Below are 26,775 nucleotides of genomic sequence, written 5' to 3'. Positions count from 1 at the left end.
TAACTAGTGTTGGTTTGTTTACATCCCCATAACTTAGCTGTTCAGCACAAGCTAATAACAGAATAAGTACTGGCATTGACTTGTTCAACTAAGCTCTCAGGGTGATGCTCCAGCATGTCCATTGTCCAATGGCTGAAACAATTAAAAGCTGATAATGGTTAATTCAATTAACACATGTCCTTCACCAGCAGAGAGAAGACAAACTGAAATGGGATGCTTGAGTAGAAATGGCAGAGGACGTAATAATAATAATAAGAAGTATATAAGAGAAGGAAAGGGAAAAGCCAGGAATGGAAAACTAAGGAAAAAGAAAAGAAAGGATGAGAGGAAAATGAGGAAGATGTAAGGAGAAATAAAGAAGTGAGAAGAAACAGCAGTTTGTGGAGAGAAAATAATATTGTGATGGAGAGGAGGAAAGTATATGATGAGAAACATGGCTTTAAACAGACAAGAGAGAGAGAGAGAGGAGAACACAAGAGTGTCTGTGAAGAAGAAGAAGAAAGCCATAGCTACGAGATTGGAAAGCGTGACAGTTCAGCCATGAGGCTGAGAGAATCTGGCTTCCAGGCCAAAATTCTTGTCATAGAGATGGGAAGTGAAAGGATTGGTGGTGGGGGGTCTACGATTTCATGAAATGGCTCTCAAATCCCGAAAGAAAAAGAACCAGGGCTCTTAAGACAAGGGCCAAAAACGCTGAGAAGAGTTCCCACTGAATTTGGTCAAAGGGGAATGGAAGTGAATTTCTGAAGACATCATTTACCAAACAATCAACTGGCGTCTCAGACTGAAATGGCTGTAGCATCTAAGACATCTTGGCTCTGGGACACTTTAACCACCCAGGAGGATTGCAATACAGATAGAAACACAGAATGTGGAAACAGAGGGATATCCAGGAATCATGACTTGGATATGTCTTGTCCCCCTTAGAGTGTAAAAAGTTATGGATTGAAACACTTGGGAGGATGGCCGTGGGGTTGCTTCTCGAAGGACCTGCTCTTCAAATCTCCCTCCAGTTTCTCACTACTTATAATAATAATGAAATTATTGCATACAGTGTTCAGGTGCACCACAACTTGTCAAAAGTGCAGATAAAGCATCTGCAGTAATGTACAAATGTCTGGAAAGCGAACAGTGTATTGACATTTTCCTTTACCAATAACACTAATTTCGAATATTAGTTACATCATCATCATCATCATCGTTTAGCGTCCGTTTTCCATGCTAGGATGGGTTGGACGGTTCAACTGGGGTCTGGGAAGCCCGAAGGCTGCACCAGGCCAGTCAGATCTGGCAGTGTTTCTACAGCTGGATGCCCTTCCTAACGCCAACCACTCCGTGAGTGTAGTGGGTGTTTTTTATGTGCCACCGACACAGGTGCCAGACGAGGCTGGCGAACGGCCTCGCTCGAATGGTGCTTTTTTATGTGCCACGGACACGGGTGCCAGACGAGGCTGGCGAACGGCCACGCTCGGATGGTGCTTTTTTTATGTGCCACCGGCACGGAGGCCAGGCGAGGCTGGCACGGCCACGATCGTTACATTAATATAAATCCCTAAATATTTAGTTTTACCGAAAAAGCTCTTACTGCCCCCTTTCTTCTATATAGCCTCCTAAAATGAATAAATCCACACAATACAATCTCTATCAAAAAGCTATTTTCATCAGTGACATTATATTCGGCCAACACCGGTTGCTAAGTTATCTCTCTTAGTGACTCTCCATCATTCATTGTGAATCTGTTTCTTTCAAAAATCCTTCCCTCCTCATCTTCAGCCTCTCTCTCCCTATATATATCTAATCTACATGTGTTTAGTATATAATACTATATCGCCTTATATACACTACTATGTATATCCGTTGTCGGTAAGTTCATATATATACAGTTTTTGTTTCATAGCTCAATGTCGTAAACAGGTTCAATAAATAAATAACTTCAGTTTATTCCCCATTGTTTATATAAAAAACAGCGTACTTTTAGTGAATATTAGATGAGAACCGCTGTAAAAGGTCAGATATAATGTCGATTCCGAGTACTGTGCAGGGTTGTTTACATATATATATGCATTTGGGATAGAACAGAGATTGCTGTTTTATTCAAAACTATTTTTTGATGTTGCACACACACAGAGCAATATGCTCTACTTAATTTATATTGTAGAATAAATTTGTATGTTCGAAGCTGGTGATCAACTCGGTCGCTTTTTCGTGTTCACTTTTTTTCTAGTGATTAATTTTAAATATCCAGTTTTAAAATTTTAAATTTATTTATCTATACAAACAAACACACACATACACAGAACTGTTTACATCTTTCTTGCTGTTACTGTTATCATCATTAATACATTTGCTCATTATATATATATATATATATATATATTATATATATATATATATATATATAGAGAGAGAGAGAGAGAGAGAGATAGAGGGAGAGAGCCCTGAAGGCCTCTTCATCCGAAATGTCTGTCCAGCAGCCCCTGACTCCACTAAGATGGCCTCTCAGTGCATCTGTTGACATTAGCTCTGCAATGATCTTTAATTCAAATATCGTCTTTTTTCCCTCCTCGTCGACTCCAATTCTTATTGACTCTCGATCACTAAAATTTTTGTCACGAAACTTGACCCCTAAAATGTCTATTTCCATCCACTGTTGTCCCTCTCCCTTCTCAACATCCACAATTCAGTATTGTCCTTTTTCCTCTCCCTTCTCTCTCTCCCCTTTTCCCCCCTTTCTCTCTCTTTTCACCCTCGCCCGCCATTTCCATTCAATCCCTCATCAACAGACATTAACATTTGGTCTTAAACAGCAAAACAATCCTTATTTGTTATTTTCCCAGCCCAACATTTAACAGTACAAACGGCAGACAAACGCTCTTTATGTACTTTCGTTTCTCCAATGTTTTGAGTTCAGTCACGCCTGGGCAGATAAATTCTTTCTTCTCTGCGGTCAATTTACTTTTCACAGGGTTTACCTTTCACAGTCATTGATTCTGTTTTTTACTTTACAACGAGATCCAACCAATAAGAGAAGATCGCTCGCTTGACCTTTTCATCTGCTAGAAATAGTAGCCAAATGTCCATCAAGTCTTAAAACAAAAAACAAAAAAAAAGACATTAGCGGATAACATAGTCGGTGGTGGTGGGGGGTATATTGACTTTAAAAAAGGACGTAATGGTCACGGTTGGTGTTATAAATCTTACTCAGTCATGCCTAACTTGGGGCTAAACAAGCAGAGCCGTTCGTCAGGTTTGAAACTGAGATGAGATGGTGATCCCTGGTGGTCTTTGCAGGGTGTGTGAGACCAGGGCAATTGGTTCTGTTGCCAGTTGGTGGTTGCAGGGAATACTTAGAGGGAAGGGGTTAAACGCAGAGCTGACATTCAGGGAAAGAAGGCAGGACTGTTTGGGCCTGGGAGTGGATGCAACATGGGAGATGAAAGGAAAAGAGAAACAAGTTGCTCGAGAGAGTTTGATTGGAAGGTGGAATGAGATGAGATATCTATGAGGAGCAGAGGCCATTGCAGTAATGGTAGAAAGGACTGAGAGGAGACCATCTATCTGTGAAACAAAAGCTCTGTGTGTGTGTGAATGTGACTTCATGTCAGTTATTTCAGTAGACTTTCTCTGGGTGTAATCTAGAAGGTCTTTGTGTAGCAGCAGCTGCAGTGGCACTGTCACACCACATTTGTGGCAGGGAGCACTTCTGTTGTGGCCCTCAGCTGAGCTCTTTAGAGAGTTATTGTTAAGGGCAGAAGAAGCTGTGTAGGTACTGGCATGGTGGTTGGTTGCCTTTTGACTCACAAGGCATGGGGTAACAGCCTTATTAGTATCCCCACCCCAGTAAGTAGTCTGTGGAGTGGTGGTGGTGATATAACTTGATGCTCAGTTTTGTTTGGTTGGTGAGAATTAGTGACATGGAAGAAATGGGGAAGAAGGATTGTGCGTTATGGTGGTGAGAGGAAGGTGCCACAAGTGAGTTTGGTGTTGGTTTTAGTCCTACATCGATCATGATTGAGCAAATCTATGATGAAAGATTTTTTTTTTCTTCAGTTGTGCTCCCATCCATCCATGTCCTTTTCTAGACACTTCCTTTCCTTTCTTTCATTGGACACTAAACTCTGCTTGTGAAGACCTGTTGAAGCAAGTGAAATCGATATCAAAATCCAATTCGATGACTGGCATCCATGCTGATGGAGCGCTAAGAGCACCATCCGAGTGTGATTGTTGCCAGAGCAACAAACTGGCTTTTGTGCTGGTGGCATGTAAAAAGCATCATTCGAGCATGATCGTTACCTGTGTCGCCTTACTGGCACTTGTGCTGGTGGCACATGAAAAAAAACATTCAAGCGAGGTTGTTGTCAGTGCAGGTGGCACATAAAAAGCACCATTTGAGCGTGGCTGTTGCCAGTACTACCTGACTAGCCCTTGTGCCAGTGGCACGTAAAAAGCACCCACTACACTCTCGGAGTGGTTGGCGTTAGGAAGGGCATCCAGCTGTAGAAACTCTGCCAGATCAAGATTGGAGCCTGGTGCAGCCATCTGGTTCACCAGACCTCAGTCAAATCGTCCAACCCATGCCAGCATGGAAAGCGGATGTTAAACGATGATGATGAATATATCTAGGACTACAGTATGTTATAATTTATATTCTTCAGAGTGTGATTTGGCTGCTATTTCTGTAGTTCAAGTTGTATGTTCTTCATATGTATGGGAATGTGATGTGGGTTTTTAGTTCATTGTGATCATTGAAGCTTATACGATCTAAACATTATCTTGAGACATCTCTTATCCATTTTGTTTTTGGACAGAACACTATATTCTGCATGACCACAGTTCACCTGTTTGTCAGAAATATGTACCAAAATATGTGGGGGGGTGTTACCTATGATAGACTGTTAGAATGTTACCTGGCACTTAGGGCCTTCTTTTGTAAAAGTGTTAGGTATGTGGAAGATAATAAAATAATCTCATATAGTCTGTAGGGAAGAAAGACAAAATATATCTTATATCCATTTCACCCCTTTAAATCTGAATTAAATACTGACCCTGGGCCTTAAAAATGTGTTGATGCTTTAGTGAGACATTATGGATATCACAGTGTTGACCAGTCCAATGCATGTTATACATTGCTGGTCCATCACATTGTTTTTAGCTTTTGAATGATGACACCCTGCTGGTCAGGCAAGCATGCCAACATTCTCACTGATTGCAGGGTTACCCATTGACAGCAGAATGGACTGGATCGACGGGAAATGAAGTGTTTTGCTCAAAAACACAATGCACCACCTGATCCAGGAATTGAACTCTTGATCTAGTGATTGTGAGTATGCTACTCTTACCACTAGGACATGTGCCTTCCAGTATACATTATGGATATAGTGAGGTAAAATAGGGGAAACCCAGAAGTTTTTTTAATAGAAATGTAATGAGTTGTCTGTTGTTCCCCCAACTTTGTATGAAACTCCTTACCAATATTTACCTGGCTATTATTTATTTGTTTTTCTGTTTGTTTGTAGGAATTTGTTGGAGGTATGAGAAATAGTCACCTTGTTCAGGGGTCCTGTGAACATCAGAAGAGAAAGTTTAACGAAACATCATCCTCTCTCCTCTTCACATACAGAACTGCTGTTCACACTTGAGTGATGACATCTTGGAGTAGAAAGACAACCTCACTCGGTGGAGTCTAGTCTACTGGAAACTAAGATCTCATAGCAAAGTAGCTGTGTGTTGTATGTTTGTTCCACTGCTGGATCTTCTCAAACTCTTTTCTCATGTGATATCATGGATATAAAATGGAGATTGGCAATTAGAGAAAGAGCTCACAGGAGAATATTGTTGAAATCTATTCTTTATTAACCTGACAATAACACAGCAAGGTATTCTGTCATAGCAATCTGCAAGGTATATCAGCGCACAAGAGGATACTATACTATATTACAACATAATACTATACCATCAACCTACAATATAACACTGTATTATATAATCAACCCACAAGAGGATATCATGCTATATTAGCCCACAAGAGGGTATCATGCTATATTAGCCCACAAGAGGAATTTTTTATTTGTATTTCTGTTTTTCTTTCAAATTTTAAACTGAAAACCCAAGGTTACCTCTGCAGTGTATATGTGTGTGTATGATAGAGGTTTATAGTAGCAGTGTGTTGTACATATTAGGAGTTTGTGGTGTTTACTAGAGGTGTGTAGTGCATTGGAGAGAAGCGGGTGTGCTGTGTCTGGTAGGAGAAGCACTGCTCAAAAATGCAGTTTCCTCAACGGGAAGCTCGAAATTTGCATCTGCAGGTGGGGGAGCAGGTATTTCCTGAGACTATCGGTCAAGAACAGCGCCATCCAGCACACCATCACCACCAACACCACCATCAGCAACACCAACAACATCAATCCCATAGTCACTACTCCAGCAACCAGCCGACTCAGTACAACAATCCAAAGATTAACTACAATGGCACTTCGGTGAAAGATTCCAGTGACAAAAGAAATAAAAGACCTGCACATTCCGGCATGGCTGATGCTGCCGGCAAGGATACGACTTCTTCATCATCAGTGACATCTCATTCACAAAACCTTTTCCTGCAATCACACTCAGCTGTCAAGAAAAACTCTATATGTAGCCCCAGCGGCAGCAGCAGCAGCAGCAGCAACACTAACAACAACAGCAGCAGTGGCTCTGGCGGGGGAGGTAAAGGCAATTCCGGCCTGAAACTGAACTTGAGTTCTGGTGGTCACTACAGCCTCAACAGCAGCACTCTCAGCAACAGTGTTCTCAATGCCAGTGTCTTTAACTCAAAGCCATTGTTTGCAGTGCAGAAGTCTCAGCAACATCAACAACAACAACAGCAGCAACAGCAACAACAACAAACTCAACAACAAACTCAGCAACAACAACAACAGCCGCAGCAACAACAACAGACTCAACAGCAACATCAGCCGCCACAGCGACACCAGCCGCACTCCTACACCAAATACTCTCTCAACAAACCATTTCATTGTAACATCTGCGGCAATCCGTTCTTACGTCGTCGAACTATGGAAGTCCATGAGAGGACCCATAGCGGCATCCGGCCCTTCGGTTGCAGCATGTGTTCGCGCCGTTTCTTCCAAAAAGACAAGTTAATCATTCATGAAAGGACTCATACAGGGGAGAGGCCCTTTGGCTGCGTGTTCTGCTCGAAGCGCTTCGCTCGTCGGGACACCCTAAATATCCATATCAGAATCCACACGGGGGAGAGGCCCTATGTGTGCAGCTACTGCTCAAAGGGTTTCTCTCAGAAAGACAAACTACAGATACATGAACGAACTCATTCCGGTGTCAAACCATATCATTGTTCTATTTGTGAAAAACTGTTTGCACGGAAAGATGCGCTAAATGTGCATCTGCGCACCCATACTGGAGAGAAGCCCCATCGCTGTGAATTCTGCGGGAAACAATTCTCCCAACGAGACAAACTCATGCTGCACAAACAAACGCATTCTACTTAATAGTCCACCCATTTCTGACTCTCATTTCATTTTCATAGTTGTTTCATTTTAACCAGGTACATATTCTCTGTAAATATATATTTGTGTGTGTGTGTGTGTGTGTGTGTATAAAAACATATGTGTGTATACATATGTGTATGTGTGTTTCAATAACTATGATGATAATCCACCAATGATCACTGTGTTCAAATCCTGGATATTAACATGAACAGTGTACAGAAATAACTACAAGCTGTGTGTGTATATATATATATACATATATATATATATATATATATATATATATATATATATATATATATATATATATACATATATATACATACACACACATACATACATATAGATACATAAAGATACGTACACACACATATGTATAGATATATATTATTAACTCAGCGTTATGAATTATGAACCAATTACAGTCAAAATATCATTGGAATATTTTGTATTCCGTTGTCTGTTCCAAGTGTAAAGGAACAATCCCTAATGCTCCCCATAGAGGGGGTTACAGGGGTCCTTTGCACTGAAGGTACAAAAGACAACATCCGGTCAAAAAAGAAACGAAAAGCTTTTTGGTAGCAGTAATAAAAACCTGAACTAAATGCTGAGAACATTATGATGCAAAATATAATTACATATAATAATAATCATAATAAAACAATACGAGTGCTTCCAGCTGTCTGCTCCTTTTTTTCCTGGCTCATGACCCCTTCCCTAGACATCTTGTATTCTTCTGTTCAACACACAGTATTTTGTGATGGTCTGTCATGTGACTTGTGTTTTATATATTTACTGTTGGCAGTGTTCTACACACTGTCACTGAAAATTAAAAGCACCATCCGTTCGTGGCCGTTGCCAGCCTCGCCTGGCCCCCGTGCCGGTGGCACGTAAAAAGCACCATCCGTCCGTGGCCGTTTGCCAGCTTCGTCTGGCACCTGTGCAGGTGGCACGTAAAGAGCACCCACTACACTCACGGAGTGATTGGCGTTAGGAAGGGCATCCAGCCCTTAGAAACACTGCCAGATCAGACTGGGCCTGATGCAGCCTTCTGGCTTCACAGACCCCAGTTGAACCGTCCAACCCATGCTAGCATGGAAAGCGGACGCTAAATGATGATGATGATGTACGGATTTGTATAATCTTGGTATTTTTCCACCAAAAATATACCAACTCCTTCAAACGAACTTTATACAAAGGAAGCTGCTAGAGAAGATGAATGACCTCATCAGGGACAAGAGATGGAAAGCTGCCTTCTATTATGACTGCACACAACCACTCACAGATTCTGAGTATTTTGGGATTAAGTCTTGAAGAGTCTCACTCAGGACCAAGGAAAATTGGAAACCTTTCAAACTGACTGCTTGGTTCTCATATCCAGACTGAAAGTCTGTAAGTTCTCCGTCTCCTTCTAACATAAGTTTAGCTCTGACACAAGCAGATGACAAAATTCAGAGAAGTCTTTGTTCTAATCCGATGAGACTGAAGGCTTATACAGGGTAGGAAATGAGAACTGGGATACACTACTAAGGGGATATTCGATCGGGTTTACATCAGCATCAGTAGGGAAACCTAACAGAGCAGCTGTTAATTTAGATAAGGATGATGGGGGTAAAGAATTTTGTAACAATCTTTTAGCATTTAAAACAGTTATCATCATCATCATCATCGTTTAACGTCCGTTTTCCGCGCTAGCACGGGTTGGACGGTATGACCGGGGTCTGGGAAGCCAGGGGCTGCACCAGGCTCCAGTCTGATCTGACAGTGTTTCTACAGCTGGATGCCCTTCCTAACGCCAACCACTCCACGAGTGTAGTGGGTGCTTTTTACGTTCCACCTGCACAGGTGCTAGGAGGGTCTGGCATCGGCCACGATCGGTTGGTGCTTTTAACGTGCCACCGGAACGGAAGCCAGCCAAGGCAGCGCTGGCATCGGACACGGTCGGATGGTGCTTTTTATGTGCCACCGGCACAGAAGCCAGTCGAGGCGGCGCTGGCATCGGCCACATTCGGATGGTGCTTTTTATGTGCCACCGGCACAGAAGCCAGTCGAGGCGGCGCTGGCAACGGCCACGTTCGGATGGTGCTTTTTATGTGCCACCAGACCGAAATATTTTATGTGTCTTATGTTTAAACCAGCTGGATCTGGCCTCTCACACCTACCCTACAATGTCATTTTAAATATAAACAATCTGTTGTCAAAATCTTGAAGCTACAAGATAATCCATGATTAATTTGAAAGAATGTGAAAGCTAAGGGGTTAAAGATCATAAATCGAAGTTTGCTTTCAACTCCAAGTGTTTGTTGATTAGAGATCGATTTTAGTGTGTAAACATCTGCTCAGGAGATCAATAATGACATGAGGAGAATCTCTCCTATGGCACAACAGCTGTGTTGCCAATTGTGTTAGAGACGGTAAGGTTTACCCGATTTGATATTGTGGATTTTTATCCAGCTATTTCAAAGGGACTTAAATTTACTTAACTCTCTATTGACTGACAATGATAAGGATACAGGGATAACTTCACACCAGGGGAACCCTGCCTCAACAAGGGATTAGTTTGAGTCAAATGAATGGACTGTTCAATGTGGTGATGATGGCATAGACATCGTTGATCTCATAAGCCTTTTAATTCTAGACTTCCTCTAACTTCTATAGGAATGATGCCTTGGGCATTTCCAAACACTTAATTCCCTAGGAGTCAGGGTTATGTAAGAGATTAACCTGACAGTGGTTAATTCTTTTGATGCAACACTAGATTTGTACACAAATTTTACAGACCAAATGAAAAGCTGACACATTAACACAGCTTTGTACCATATTGTTCAAAAACCTCACGAAGGGCTTCAGTGACAGGATCTCCAGCTTATCCTCTTGTGAGGGGATCATCTATGCAGTGGTGCCTTGACTATCAGCAGGTTTAAGGATCATATCATATATGCAACCATGCCTTCCCTGGAAGAAAGTGCCACTGTAAGGCCATCTGGTTTGCACTCCTTAACGTGAAGATAGGACCTTCCTCAGTTTAATAGACAAGCTTTTGACAATGCAATACAAGTATAGAGAGATTTTCAATCGACATAGTCTAAAGGTCTTATTTGGCTGGAGATGAACCAATATAAGTTAATAGTCCAGACAAAGGGACAAGCTGTTTATGCCGAGTTAATAGGGCAGGCCTAAAGAATGGTTAATGCAGAGGCCATTGTATGAAGCAATAATAGTGCTTAAGGACACCAACAGAATGTCACAATGACTGATATGTCTTGACAATAGAAGACCCCTTCATATCCAGACAACAACAAACTAGATTTAAAATGGAGGATAGGCATAGTGGCCACAATGTTAGCTTGGAATATGTGGTTATTGAAGGAAAAAGCTGTAACATATAAAATCAGCTGGAGATCATTTGAAAGGGGTTCAGGCCACCATTACTTTAACAGCAAGAGAATGCAGACATGTTTGGCAAGGAAGATTATTATCCTGAAGAACTACCTTCAGTTAGGGCTTTTCCTCATCTCCACATTAAAAACTTTTCTCTCCTTGCACTCATGAGTACAAATACATTTTGATGAATTGGTCGAGTCCTACCTTGGATTAAACACCAACTTCTGTGTCTTTTGACCTTTTGTTCTCATCTTAATTTCCAGATTCTTTCTCCATTCAAATCACCTTGTACCCTTTCACCTCTACACTAGCTCCCTGTCTCGCTTTCCCATGATCCCACTCATATACATATCTGTACACTCAGTTCTTAACAACCTAACTGAACCTCCTTTCTCTCGCTTACATTCTATATTCTGTGTTATTAATCTACATAAGCCTGCTCTTTGTCTCTTGGCTTTTCAATACCAATCAAGTGCTATAATTCTGGAAGCATTCATAATCTCGCTTTCTCTCTCTCTCATATATATGTGTATGTGTATGTGTTAGGCTTCACCTATGTCACTGGTACACATTTACAGCTGAGTGGACTGGAGCAGCATGAAATGAAGTGTTTTACTCAAGAAGACAATGTGTCAATGTTTTTCTTTTTTTTTTTCCTGCTCCCTGGGACAGATGTTGGCTTCTTTATTTCTTTAGAACTTGGGCTACACACTTCCAGCTGTGTCTAATGAATATTTTGTTTTATTGGATTGGGAGCATTCTGGACATGACAGGTTCATAATTTGTAATACTGGTTTAATAATAATAATGGTTTCAAATTTTGCCATAAGGGCAGTAATTTTGGGGAGAAGGGGCTAGTCGATTGGATTGACCCCAGTACACAACTGGTACTCAATTCATTGACCCTGAAAGGATGAAAGGTAAAGTCAACCCTGGTGGAATTTGAACTCAGAATGTGAAAACAGACAAAACACCACTAAGCATTTCGCCTGGCATGCTAACAGTTCTGCCAGCTCACTGCCTTAATAATAATAATAATTTCAAATTTTTGTCCCGAGGGCAGCTTGGGGGAGGTGGGGATGAGTCAATTACATCAACCCCAGTATTCAACTGGTACTTTTTTTTTTATTGACCCTGAAAGGAGGAAAGACAAAGTTGACCTCGGCGGAATTTGAATTCAGAACATATTTGTTTTTATGTTTAGTTACAATAAAATCGCTTTTACATGGGACTGAATCCAACTGTTTTATATAATGATATACATTGTAAAGAAGAATGGAGAATTATACATTTTCAAAATTCATTTACTAAAGATTTATTCTCATCAAATTCTAATCCATGTGTTTCTGCTGGGTAAGTGTCCTATTATCCTTTGATGCTGTGCATTTAGTTAATTTAAATTGAAATTAGTTGCAGTCAATAAGGGAGACGTTTCTATGCAGCTTTGTTCAAGGTTTTACCCATGCGGGTGGGTAAAACCCAACGAAAAGGGAAGCTAGATCTAGACATATCACCGTGACCGACCAGGCTATCAGATGTTGCTACACATCGCTGGTCACAATGCGCTTCACATTGTTTTAGCCTTCAAATGACACCACCCCGCTGGCTAAGCAAGCAGGCCAATAGAAGAAAGTTGTGGTGAAAGAGTACAGCAGGGATCGCCACCACCCCCTGCTGGAGCCTTGTGGAGCTTTAGGTGTTTTCGCTCAATAAACACTCACAACACCCGGTCTGGGAATCGAAACTGCGATCCTACGACCGCGAGTCCGCTACCCTAACCACTGGGCCATTGCGTCTCCACAGATCTAGACATATATTATGGTTTAATGCAGTCTTCAGGAACCACATAGCCACATATATACCTGCAAAATTTTTCACTGTGTTAGATTGGCACTTACCACCATCTAGAAGAATACAGTTTTTCAATCGGCAACAGTTAATTTTGCTTTTTCGACCACTAAGAATCTAATCCAAATTATTGCAGCACACAGTTTTAACAGAATTAGAAAATTCATTTGAATGAACCTAATAAACACAAATAATAGCAGCAATACAAATAGTGATAATATAACTAGTAATGAGACATAACTATGGATAAGGCAGGACATAATAAAAATGATTATATTGGGATAATGAACATCTGTTTTGGCTAGCAGCAATAAGCGGGAACGTATACAGAAGATAGTGTAAGGGAGGTAACTGAGCCCAAACCACACTGATATCAATATGATATAGGAGCACTCCCTGGGTTACGACGATGAGGGTCCCAGCTGATACGATCAACGGAACAGCTTGCTCGTTGAATTAACGTGCAAGTGGCTGAGCACTCCACAGACGTGTGTACCCTTAACGTAGTTCTCGAGGAGATTCAGCGTGACACAGAGTGTGACAAGGCTGGCCCTTTGAAATACAGGTACAACAGAAACAGGAAGAAAGAGAGAGAAAGTTGTGAAAGAGTACAGCAGGGTTCACCACCACCCCCTGCAGGAGCCACGTGAAGCTTTAGGTATTTTCGCTCAATAAACACTCACAATGCCCGGTCTGGGAATCGAAACCGCGAGTCCGCTGCCATTGCACCTCACTTATCGATATGAACCGACTAAAGACCCCAATAACACCTAATTTAATAATCTATAACAAAACCAATAATCTCCATAGAGTGATACGTAATATTCAAAATTATACTTTTGCCAATAGCAAGCATAGGGTCACTGTTAATAAGCATTATTGTAACTGTAGGAGCAAATTAGTATAACATGTCTATTAGACAGGCAAGCCCTCAGAAAATACCAAGTTTATTGCTGTACAGTAACAGCTGATGGTATTTCTAATTATTTAATAGGTTCATGTTCTACTGACTTTAAACGAACATTATGTAACCACCTTCTTTCAAAAATAGGGAAAAATGACTTGTACAAGTTTGAGTGGGTTACAAAGAATAGGCTTACTAAGAATAAGTCCTGGGGTCGATTTGTTCAACTAAAGGCAGTGCTCCAGCATGGCCACAATCAAATGACTGAAATAAATAAAAAGAATAATTCTCTATATGCTCCCTATCATTCAATGTGGTAGCCAGATCTGGATTATATCAAAGTGCTAATAAGGTACCTGCTTGGATTCCAAATCACTATTTCACATAAAAGACAGCAATGATGGTACCATGTAAAAAGCACCCAGTACACTCTGTGACGTGGTTGGCGTGTTAGGAAGGGCATTCAGCTGTAGAAAGCATCCCAGAAGCAGACTGGAACCTGGTGCAGTTCCTGGGTTTGCCAGCTACTGTCAAACTGTCCAACCCATACCAGCAAGGAAAACGGATGTAAAATGATAATGATATGCACACACACGTGTGTGTGTATTGCATGTATGTGGGTATGGTTTAACTGGAATTTTCATTAAAGAAGCAACTCTCCTTGTCCGTTCCTCTAATGTATAACTTTTGTGGCTGTTTCAAAACATTTTGGATGTATTTGGCTTATAAATTCTTCTTTTCATCTTGTGACTCACTGTAGAGACTCACAAGCATTCCACTCATAGATTTATAGGATTAAACAGATAAGAGTTATGTAAATTAGCAGAGATGGCCATCCAGGAATATACAGAAACACATCCAGCTTTATTTATTTTACTAGCAGTATCGCCCGGCGTTGCTCGGGTTTGTAAGGGAGATAACTATATAAGCATTTTTAGAGATGTAAAGTATAATAGCCATCTCAATATGGCTAACCACAAAGGGGGGGGGTTGTGTTACTGTAGCTTTTTACGTTCTGAGATTTATTAATAAATTTTTAGAGAGTTACTTCCCTTATATATGCCAAAAATGCATTAAAAATGGGAAAAATTGATGGTAAATCGTGCTAATACCCAGAAGGGCTCGATATGAATCACGACTATAAGATACCCGGTTTTGGTTAAACTGCACCGCAAAATGTGGAAGTAGTTAGGAATCTAAATCGTAGGAGACAGTCAGCACACAACCTTACTTTTATATATAAAGACTAGCAATATCGCCCGGCGTTGCTCGGGTTTGTAAGGGAAATAACTATATAAGCATTTTTAGAGAGTTACTTCCCTTATAGATGCCAATTTGGGCTTTCTTACCCATTTCTGTTTTGGTGTCTTCAAGCCATGAAGTCGTTGTTCTAAAAGAACGCTGGTCTCCTTGACAACGCTTCACGACGTTGATTTCCTTACACTCCCTTCCCCACAGCTTCACGAGGGAGGGAAGAAGGGGGACAAGCAAACAGGTGCAGGTGTGAGCATGGACGCCAACTCCGCCGCCATTGACACACGAAAAATTATGCATTAAAATGGAATAAAAAATTATGTTAAATTATTTTTAAAATCGTAGACTCACCGTAGACGCGCGCTAATAGCCAGACGGGCTCGATATGAATCACGACTATAAGATACTCGAATTTGGTTAAACTGCACCGCAAAATGTGGGAGTAGTTAGGAATCTAAATCGAAGGGGACAGACACTCACACAACTACAGTTTTATATATATAGATGTCACAATTGGTGTTTCATAGTATTGTTGGTTAGAGGTTGCCATTAGGCCATCCATGGTTCCCTGTTTTTTTGACTGTGTTAGTGACAAGAGAGTTTCTGTCATTTAGTTCAGAAACATTTCAACAGGGGACAAAATTTGAAAGACATCAATTTGTTAGTTTTCTTGCTTAAAAACTTCAGCAAAAGAGAGAGACACACACACACACTTATACTAATGCATACACACACACACATATACAGCAAGCTTGTGTACAACTCTGGAAATGTAGACGTTAAACCAACGATGATTATGTACACCAGTGGTCCTCAGATGGGGTTCATATGGCCCTTGGGAGGGGGGGACATTTATAATTTTGTTCTTAAAACTTATGTGTAATGAATCGGTTTTACTTTTACAATACACAAAATATTTTAACAATTTTTTAAAAATATGATTTCTAGTAATTTATAGGCGTAGGAGTGGCTGTGTGGTAAGTAGCTTGCTTCCCAACCACATGGTTCCGGATTCAGTCCCACTGCGTGGCACCTTGGGCAAGTGTCTTCTACTATAGCCTCGGGCCGACCAAAGCCTTGTGAGTGGATTTGGTGGATGGAAACTGAAAGAAGCCCGTCGTATATATGTGTATATATATATATATATATGTGTGTGTGTATATGTTTGGGTGTCTGTGTTTGTCCCCCCACCATCGCTTGACAACCAATGCTGGTCTGTTTACGCCCTCGTAACTTAGCGGTTCAGCAAAAGTGACCCAATAAATAAGTACTAGGCTTACAAAGAATAAGTCCTGGGATCGATTTGCTCGACTAAAGGCGGTGCTCCAGCATGGCCACAGTCAAATGACTGAAACAAGTAGAAGAGTTAAACAGGGTTTTTTAAACATCAAATGGCTATGAGGGTCCACCTGAGTAAAACAGAAATAAAAGGGGCCTATAGGTTAAAAAAAGGGAGGGGATTAAGAACCATTGGTCTATACAATTAAACAACGGAATCGGTAATGCAGTGGGGGGGGGGGTAAAGAAGGAGGGAGACTTAGAGATACTCAACCTACCTTAGTTTGCCAATTTATGTTCAAGTCACTTCTGAATCGTGCATACACTTATTTCCTCCTTTTGGATACATAATTTGGGCAATGTGTTAACGAAGTCCAGTCGTTGACCGACTGACCAACGATATACGGTCGTAAGTCTACTTGTTCGGCGCCAAAAATGTTGGATTGGAAGAAGCAGACGACAGGCGAGGAACAAGGGACGTAACTCTGCTCTCCCTATTCAAGCTTGTCACGAAAGCTCTGATCGAACCATCAAAATTTCCCTTCCTTACGACACACACACAACATTACATTCATCTTATTTTATTGTCAGTGTCTCGCCAACACTGACCACCACCACTTTTATCAGTGACCAGTTTTTTCACTTTAATTAAAAGATCGTTTGACTCTAGCCTCACTAGTTAATGGTAGGTAGGGTAGCTACCTATGTTAATGGTAGGTAGTAGGCGGCGAGCTGGCAGAAACCTTAGCACGCCGGGCGAAATGCTTAGCGGTATTTCGTCTGTCGCTACGTTCTGAGTTCAAATTTCGCCGAGGTCAACTTTGTCTTTCATCCTTACGGGGTCGATTAAATAAGTACCAGTTACGCACTGGGGTCGATATAATCGACTTAATCCGTTTGTTTGTCCTCTCTGTGTTTAGCCCCTTGTGGGTAGTAAAGAAATAGGTAGGTAGGGCAGCTGTGTACACGGGGTGAATTCCTTTACCTATTGTCTCAACAAGGGGCCCGCACCGGAGGCCTTGCCCTTAAATGCTGTTCTTATATATTTTTATTCCTTGCTTTAGTCTTTAGTCGACTGTGGCCATGCTGGAGCACTGCTATGAAGAGTTTAGTCAATTAAATTGACCCTGGTATTTATGTCTGGTATTCTATCTGTGATGAATTACGTTACAGGGATGTAAACAAACCAACACCAGTTGTCAGGGGTGTATGTATGTATAAATATATGTGTATATGTATATATGTACCTCCCTTAGTGGTCCACCAAAAGAGAGTGATAGAATACTTACCAGGTTTAAAAAAAAAACCTGGTGTCAACCTGTTCAACTAAAATCCCTTCAAAGCAGTGCTCCAGCATGGTCGCCATCCAATGACTGAAACAAGTAGAACATAGAAGATAAAAGATATATAGGCACAGGATTGGCTGTGTGGTAAGTAGCTTGCTTACCAACCACATGGTTCCGGATTCAGTCCCACTGCATGGCACCTTGGGCAAGTGTCTTCTACTACAGCCTTACCACATAGCCACTTCTGAGCTTATAAGTTATTGTTAGAATTTATATTATCATTTTTATTATTTACATGCTTCTTTATGTCACTCCACATTGTATTATCCTGGTCCATCCACAATATTTCTTTTTTGTGAGTGCTTAGCGGCAATTAAAGAAAGCATTATTATTTTTGTCCGTCTGCATGATCTGAGTTCAAATTCTGCTGAGGTCCACTTTGCCCTTCATACTTTTGGGGTCGATAAATTAAGTACCAGTAAAACACTGGGGTTGATGTAATTGACTAGTCCCCCTCCCCAACAAATTTCAGGCCTTGTGCCTTCTATAAAAAGAATTATTATTATTATTACCAATATCACTGACATCCCAAAAAGTCCAAATATCTCAGGACATATCTCATGATGGTCAGTTGGAGTGGATTGAAGCTGGAGTACCAAACATCATCACTGTTTAACATCCTCTTTCCATCCTAGCATGGGTTGGACGATTTGACTGAGGACTGGCAAACCAGATGGCTGCACTAGGCTCCAATCTTGATCTGGCAGAGTTTCTTCAGCTTGATGCCCTTCCTAGCGCCAACCACTCCAAGAGTGTAGTGGGTGCTTTTACGTGCCAGTCAGGCGGTACTGGCAATGGGCACACTCAAATGGTGCTTTTTATGTGCCCACACATAGCTCAGTGGTTAGAGCATCGAGCTTATGATCGCGAGGTTGTGAGTTTGACTCCTAGACTGGGCTGCATGTTGTGTTCTTGAGCAAGACTCCACCTCATGTTGCTCCAGCTAACTCAGCTCTAGAAATGAGTTGTGACATCACTGGTGCCAAGCTGTTTCGGCATATGTACAACATTGATTTTCTAGAACTTCTGGTTCCAAAGCGTTTCCATATCACTCATTTTTACCAAAGCAGGGGTGGTCATCTCTAAATTTAACAAATATAAATTCAGTTAAAGCATTAAAATAAAATACAGGTACCTGTAAAGATGATACCCCCTGTACATTAAATATCTCAGCTGGCACAAAGCTACACCCACCTTCCAGTTGAGGGGGTTTTTTTTGTCTTGGAAGATACTTGACAACCCTGTCCTGTAAACAGCACCAATGCTGGTCCCACATATGAAGCACTGGTATTGGCGCCATGTAACAAACACTGGCGCTGGTGTCACATAAAAAGCACCCAGTGCACTCTGTGGAATGGCTGGCGTTAGGAAGGGGCATTCAGCTGTAGAAACCATGCCAAAGCAGACAATGGAACCTGGTGCTGCCTCTGTCAGACTGTCCAATCCATGGAAAAACTGATGCTAAAAGATGATGATGATACAAGTTTTGTAATACTGTACTATGCATAGTACCAGTAAACTAGTCCTGCTTGTAAGTTATTGCAGATTGTAAGACGGTCAAACCATCGGTGTCCAGAAAGTCAACTTCTTGTAGTAATTGTTATTTATTGGATGCTGTCAATTTTAGACCAATAATTCTAAGCACCAATAAAATGACTTGCCATTCTTCTGTGGTGATGTAAACCAGCCTCAAACTAAAGAAGTTTATCCTTTTAAACACTTTCTTTGGTTAGCCATAGTCCTGTTTTCAGAGGATAAAATCTTTTGTTCAAAGAGAGAAAGTGACATCTTTATTTCCCTGTGACAGGTCAGTTGAGATATTTATAAAGAGTATTAGTTTTAACATGGAATGGAACTTTAGGTAAGATAAGAAAGAGAGAGAAAGGCAACAAGCTAGCAGAATCATTAGCTCACTGGGCGAAATGCTTCGCGGTATTTCGTCTGCCGTTACGTTCTGAGTTCAAATTCCGCCGAGGTCAACTTTGCCTTTCATCCTTTTGGGGTCGATTAAATAAGTACCAGTTACGCACTAGGGTCGATATAATTGACTTAATCTGTTTGTCTGTCTTCTCTGTGTTTAGCCCCTTGTGAGTAGTAAAGAAATAGGTATTTAATCTGCCATTACATTCTGAGTTCAAATTCCACTGAAGTCGACTTTGCCTTTCATCCTTTCAGGGTCGATAACTTAAGTACCAGTTACGCACTGGGGTCGATGTAATCGACTTAATCCCGTTGTCTATCCTTGTTTGTCCCCTTAATGTTTAACCCCCTGTGGGCAATAAAGAAATAAGAGAGAGAGAGAGATTGGTGTTAATTGTTGTAGTTTTAAATAAAGGAATAAGGTGGAATGCAGTGTTTCGTCACCATTTTCGTTCCTCACTCCACTTGGCATCTTCCATATAAGGAGGTGGATTACTGATGTGTAGGAAACTCTGACTTATCATTTCTGAATGGTTGAATACCCAACAGGTGTTTATGACATGGGATCGCCAGGGATGGAGTCTTTCTTGATTCTTTCTTTTAAAAAAACCCATTTCATGAAATGATTAGTTTTTGGGTATAGTCTACCTGTTATCAAGTGGTGCAAAAATAGATGAGATGGTCACATTTAGAATGCAGGATGCTTAAAAAAAATACTAAATGATTGTAGTTAATTTTTAAAATGAATTGGGTTGCTTTTAAATTAGACAGGATGCTCATGGCTGGAATACTCTCGACAAACCATTTTTACCTTGTTTATTTCAAGTTTGTGTGGATGGATGGAGTGAGGAAAGCTTTGGTGGTTAGAGGTGTTGGAGTAAAAGAGGCAAGAGAGTTTATAAATGGTGGGAAAGCTTGGAAAATGTTTGTGGATGGATGAGTGAATTTTGATGTGGCTCAAAGGGGTACGGACTCAACATGATGGGGGAGGGCAGTATATGCTGTCAGGCCCTGCTACTGATATTGGGGGTAGCGTTCTATGCCTTGACTCAAGCATAGAATGGGGCTCACTCCTTTGAGCTGGGAAATGAATGGAATGCCTGGTGTGTGTCTTGTTGTGGCTCCCTGCTCCTAAAAAAATGGGGAACAGGCCAATGAAATGGTGGTGGTGGTGCTGCTGTATAGGATCGCGTGACCAGGGCCAATGAAGAGATGGCATTCTATGGTGGGAGTGGGGGGTTAGGGTTATACTAAAAAAAGATAGGGAATATGAAATTGACCCCAATATTTAACTGTTCTTTTATCTTATTGATTTCACCTGTGCTAATCATCATCATCATCATCATCATTTAATGTCTGTTTTCCATGCTGGTATGGGTTGGACAATTTGACAGGAGCTGCACCAGGCTCCAATTGTCAATTCTGGCGTGGTCCCTACAGCTGGATGCCCTTCCTAATGCCAACCGCTCTACAGAGTGCACTTGGTGTTTTTCATGTGGCACTGGCACAGGCATGGTTGCTTTTATGTGACACCATCACAGGCACATTTACGGGGCACTGGCATGAGTGTCTTTACATCTTCATGCCAGTGCCATATAAAATATCACAATAAGAAGCACCCAGGACCCTCTGTATGGTGGTTGGCATCAGAACGGACATCCGGCTTTAGAAACTATGTTGAAGTAGACATCGGAGCTTAGTGGAGCTGTGTGGTTCATTGGTTGCTGTTGATCCAGTCCAACCCATGGCACCATGGAGAATGGCAACCATAAAGGAAGGCGGGAAAGAGGGATGAAGGGTGGGAAGGGGGGAAAGTAGGGAGGGGGAGGGAAGAAAGGAGAAAGGGGGGAAAGGAAGGGAGGGGGGAAGGAAGGAAGGAGAAAGGGGAAAGGAAGAAGGGAGGGAGGAGGGAAGGAAGGAGAAAGAGGGGAAAGGAAGAAGGGAAGGAGGAGAGAAGGAAGGAGGGAGGGAAACCAGGAAGGAAGGGAAAGGGGGTAGGGAGGGAAACGAGGAATGGAGAGAAGGAAGGCAAGCAGGAGGCAAAGTCGAACTCCCGTATGTAAAAAGTCCTACCAAAGTCCTACTGCTGCCAATCTGTTTTACCTGATGCTCCACCGGTTTTACTGATTCACTGCCTTCCAGTCTTGAGTTCAGTCAAAAATATAAAATAAATTGAAATGAAAATGAAAACAAATCTTCTCCAAAACCAGCTGCTAAAGTGACAAGATTCTCAAGAAATTTGAACTTGCATCTCCAAGACATCATCATAACATCTTCCATTCTTTTGGGGTTTTTTTAAATCGGTGAAAAATATTTGAAAGAACAACAACAAAAAAAAGCAAAAAAATTTTCTTCCAATTTATCTTGACATTTATTATTATTATTATTATTATTATTATTATTATTATCAATATTATCATCATTATTATTATTGGTTTTTTTTTGTTCTCAAACTTCCATGGACAAACAAAAACACTACAGCACAGTTTTTTATATGCATTTTAAAGACTTGGGGGGCGGGGTAGGACTGGGCCAGGAATAATAACTGGGCGGCAGGAAGTTTACATACATACATGTACACACACACACACACACACACGCGCGCGCGCACGCACGCACGCAGTCCAGACAGGGTGACATGAGCTACAAGTGACACTTTGAATGACCATTTCTCTCAAATCAGGCCAAACGTTTTCAAATATAAATTATAACAACAACAACAACAACAATAGTAATAAAATGTACAGCAGTTGACCAGGGTATGAAAACACACACACACACACACACACGGAGGCAGTACTGCAGCTTGGCCACACCCTCGGTGGCTAAAACTGAAGGACTAAACATCTACAAAGGCCTACTTTTATACATGTATATATAAAACTATACAAACGTATACAACCTAATGCACATGTATAAATATACATGCATACACATGATGCTTTTAGACTTATGAATAAATAAACACACATTTTATACATACATACATATATATATATATATAATGCACACACACATGTATAATGTACATATATATTTTCGAATAAACATACACACTATATATACTTACATGTATATCATTAGATTTATCATTCTACACACATTTGTTCAAACATACATATGCATACATCTATAGTGTTTGTTATATGCCATTTACATAAGTGTGTGTATATAACCGCTAAAAATGTTTCACCAACTCTGCAAAGAATCACCATCTCTAGCTTTATTAACCCTTTTGTTACCATATTTCTGTTGAGATGCTCTGCGTTTCTTTCAGTTTCCATCTACCAAATCAACTCAAGGCTTTGGTCAGCCAAAGGCTGTAGTAGAAGACACTTGACCAAGGTGCCACGCAATGGAACTGAACCCAGAACCATGTGGATGGGAAGCAAGTTAGTTACCACATAGCCATGCCTGTGCCTTATATATATATATATAACAAGAAAGGACAAAAAAACACAACAATGTGAGGATGTGGAACAAATATAATATTATTGGATGCTCGGGAAAGAAGGAAAGAAGGAGGGTTTAACGTTTCGAGCGGAGCTCTTCGTCGGAAACATAGGAGAAGGAAAGATCCAGAGAAGGGAAGACAGAGGGAAAAAAATCACCAACGGTACACACGAGGTCACATTTTGAAAAAATATATATATATATGTATAAGATGCTTTTTTTACATTTCTGAGACAACGGTTTCAATTCCTAGGCCAGGCGGGGTGTCATGTCTCACATTGTTCTCTGGTCACCATGAAATACCTGACATGTGACACACCACGCACCTGTACAGGTAATGTCAATTTGTGCAGCACAGAACATTTGATCATTATGGACAAATCATGTGTGCAGGTGGTTCAACGAAGAAACTGCAAACCCCTCATCTGTCCCCTACAACAAAAGAGTTCACCATGATATATGTGTGTGTGTGTGTGTGTGTGTATATATATATATATATATATAATATATATATATATATATATATATATATATATATACACATACTATATATATATATATATTCTTTCTTTTATTCTTTTATTTGTTTCAGGCATTTGATTGCAGCCATGCTGGAGCACCGCTTTTTAGTTGAACAAATCAACCCTGGGACTTACTCTTTTTAAGCCTAGTACTTATTCTATCGGACTCTTTTACTGAACCGCTAAGTTACGGGGACGTAAACACACCAACATCGGTTGTCAAGCGACACACAAACACACTCACATATATATGACGGGCTTCTTTGAGTTTCCATCTACCAAATCCACTCACAAGGCTTTAGTCAACCTGAAGCTATAATAGAAGACACTTGCCCAAGGTGCCACGCAGTGGGATTGAACCCAGAACCATGTGGTTGGTAAGCAAGCTACTTACCACACAGCCACTCCTTCGCTTACATATATAAATACACACAATTTAAAAATAGGATAAAATCTTTATAAGAATTTATCAAGTAGTTAGCGTGAAAAACCTCATAAGAGAAAAAAACCATCAATTTTTCTCTTTAAAAATATTTTAAAGAAAATATATCCCTCACATTCGATACTATGTGTTTATTTATTTTGGTAGTTTTGACTTTAAGGGTCCCTCCTAGTGTGTGGCATTTATGTATAGTAATGCCCTCTATATAATATATACACAGGCACACATATACACACACATACATATACACATACACATTTGCTATCTATATGAATACACTAATAGAGAAATTGTTTTTGTACAGAGACAAATCCACATGGTCACATTGTTTATCCCGTTTAATGTCACAATGATTAAATGATTACGGTGGTGATGATAATGCAAATAATAAGTTAGTAACATTAAGGGATCCAACGACCCAGTATGAGTGTGAAGATGGTAGTGTTGGTGGGGGGGTCACGCAACTTTGATTTTCAGGAAGCTTTGGCGGTCAATTGTGAAGAGGTCAGCTGGAGAACACTGTGAGACCTCAGCTTATTACACATGCGCACACACAGCTGTACAGTATCAGCCTCTCTACACATACATACATGGCAGTACAGTAGGATATTTTTACATACGCACACATACATATTCATATATATATATATATATATATATAATTATGGAATTATCCAGTAATTTTTTGCTAGTTTATTTTGTCTCTTTGTCTTCTCTCCTGGTGCTCTATGAACATTTAATGTGGTTTTAGAGTCAAGTTTTGACTGCTATTTCCAGCGAGGTGGTATCTCTTAGATACCCTAAATTATAATTTTAAATAATTATTACCTTTGAAAGGTTTTTATTCTCATGTTGGCCACCTGATAAGATCAGTATTTAAATATTTATCTTATCCTTATCTATATAAATTTACACACATACACACCCATATATTTATATGTATGTATGTATGTATGTATACATATATATATACATATATATATATATATATAATATATATATATATATATATATATATATATGTGAATTCATACAACAAGAAGATGGAATGAACAGGCTGTAATTACAAATCACAACAATTATTCCTGTGCAAGGCTAACAGCTGTTTGTTGCTGAGCTTTCCATATCATGCTATTACATAAATACATATGATCCACCAACAGCTGTGTACCAGCACATCATCAGGTGAGTGGCTTCGTTAGCACTGTTACCAATGCACAGAAACAATTGTTGTGATTAGTGATTAAAGCCTGTTCGTTTCATCATATTTTACAAATTTTTATATAAACTCTACATACACTAACAGAGTTCCACATGCATATCCAATAAAAGGAGTAATCCTGCTGTATGATGGCATATGGTAGCCAATAACTGTATAGGGGCTTTGATATGCATGTTTGAGGTGGTTAAGCGAACCATCCGATCGTGGCCGTTGCCGGCGCCGCCCCGTCTGGCCTCCGTGCCGGTGGCATGTAAAAGCACCATCCGTTCGTGTCCGCTGCCAGCCTCGCCTGGCCCCCGTGCCAGTGGCACGTAAAAGCACCATCCATTCGTGGCCGTTTGCCAGCTCTGTCTGGCACCTGTGCGGGTGGCACGTAAAAAGCACCCACTACACTCACGGAGTGGTTGGTGTTAGGAGGGGCATCCAGCCGTAGAAACACTGCCAGATCAGACTGGGCCTGATGCAGCCTTCCGGCTTCACAGACCCCAGTTGAACCATCCAACCCATGCTAGTATGGAAAACGGACGCTAAATGATGATGATGATCATACACACACATCAGATGAAAGGTGATTGATAAATCCAAATTGGATCCTTAGTCATTATTCCAGCAAATACTGGTTAACAAAGTGTATATCAATAAATGTTAAACCTTAAATGAAATTGGTACAAACCAGAATTCCAGTGTTAATGAATTCTTCGCAGAACCTTTATACATTAAGTCCAAGAGCAAAAGTTAAGGCATTGCATTTAGTTTTCTTTTAGTTATGTGTATGTCAGCACTACATGGTGTCTTTCTCCTTTTACTCATTTCAGTCATTCGACCGTGGCCATGCTGGGGCACTGCCTTATAGCATTTTTAGTTGAATGAATCGACCTCAGTACTTTTTTTATTTTAAAGCTTAGTACTTATTCTATCAGTTTCTTTTTCTCCAAGATGCGAAGTCACAAGGATGGAAACACACCAACACCACTCATCATGCAGTGATGGTGGTGGTGGTGGGGGGGGAGCAAACAGACATAAAGACACACACATTCATACAATGGGCTTCTTTCAGTTTCCATCTACCAAATCCACTCACAAGGCTTTCGTTGACCCAAGGCTATAGCAGAAGACATTTGTCAAAGGTGCTGTGTGGTGAGACTGAACCTGGAACCATGCGGTTGGGAAGCAAGCTTCTTACCACACAGCTACACTTGTGCCTATACATATGCACTTCATGAATATAAATATGATTTGAGGAATAAATAACAAAGCTTCAAAAGTAACATCACATGCAAACCTTTGGGAGAAGAAATGCACAGGGTCCACATTATGAACACACTGAAATTCCTATTAATAGTCATCAAATATATGGTCGATGCCACTGCCGCCTGACTGGCCCCTGTGCCAGTGGCACATAAAAGGCACCATTCTACCGTAGTCATTGCCAGTGCCACTTGACTGGCCCTCATGCCGGTGTCATGTAAAAAGTACCCACTACACTCTTGGAGTGGTTGGCGTTAGAAAGAGCATCCAGCTGTAGAAACTTTACCAGATCAGATTGGAGCCTGGTACAGCCTTCTGGCTTTCCAGTCCTGTTGAACCGTCCAACCCAAACCAGCATGGAAAGCGGATGTTAAATGACAATGATGATTTATATATATACACACACCATGTAGTATTGGAACATATACAGCTAAAGAATTAAATGTAAAACCA

At 40.7% G+C, this 26,775-nt stretch overlaps 1 protein-coding gene across 1 annotated transcript; it reads left to right on the top strand.

The window, feature by feature from the left end:
- Positions 1–1,633: 1,633 nt before the first annotated feature.
- On the top strand, positions 1,634–8,178 carry LOC115218846 (zinc finger protein 510). Its single transcript, XM_029788793.2, has 2 exons — positions 1,634–1,863; positions 5,517–8,178. The coding sequence occupies exon 2, from the start codon at positions 6,264–6,266 to the stop codon at positions 7,500–7,502; it is 1,239 nt and encodes a 412-aa protein (XP_029644653.1). The 5' UTR covers positions 1,634–1,863; positions 5,517–6,263; the 3' UTR covers positions 7,503–8,178.
- The last annotated feature ends 18,597 nt before the right edge of the window (positions 8,179–26,775 follow it).

Source organism: Octopus sinensis, linkage group LG14, assembly GCF_006345805.1.
Source record: "Octopus sinensis linkage group LG14, ASM634580v1, whole genome shotgun sequence".
NCBI lineage: Eukaryota > Metazoa > Mollusca > Cephalopoda > Octopoda > Octopodidae > Octopus > Octopus sinensis.
Note: the sequence above shows the minus strand (reverse complement) of the source record. Positions and strands in the feature narration are given on the sequence as shown.

Bases quoted from the DNA above. Each gene is read 5' to 3' on its own strand.
- LOC115218846 (XM_029788793.2), top strand. From the start codon at position 6,264: ATGCAGTTTCCTCAACGGGAAGCTCGAAATTTGCATCTGCAGGTGGGG.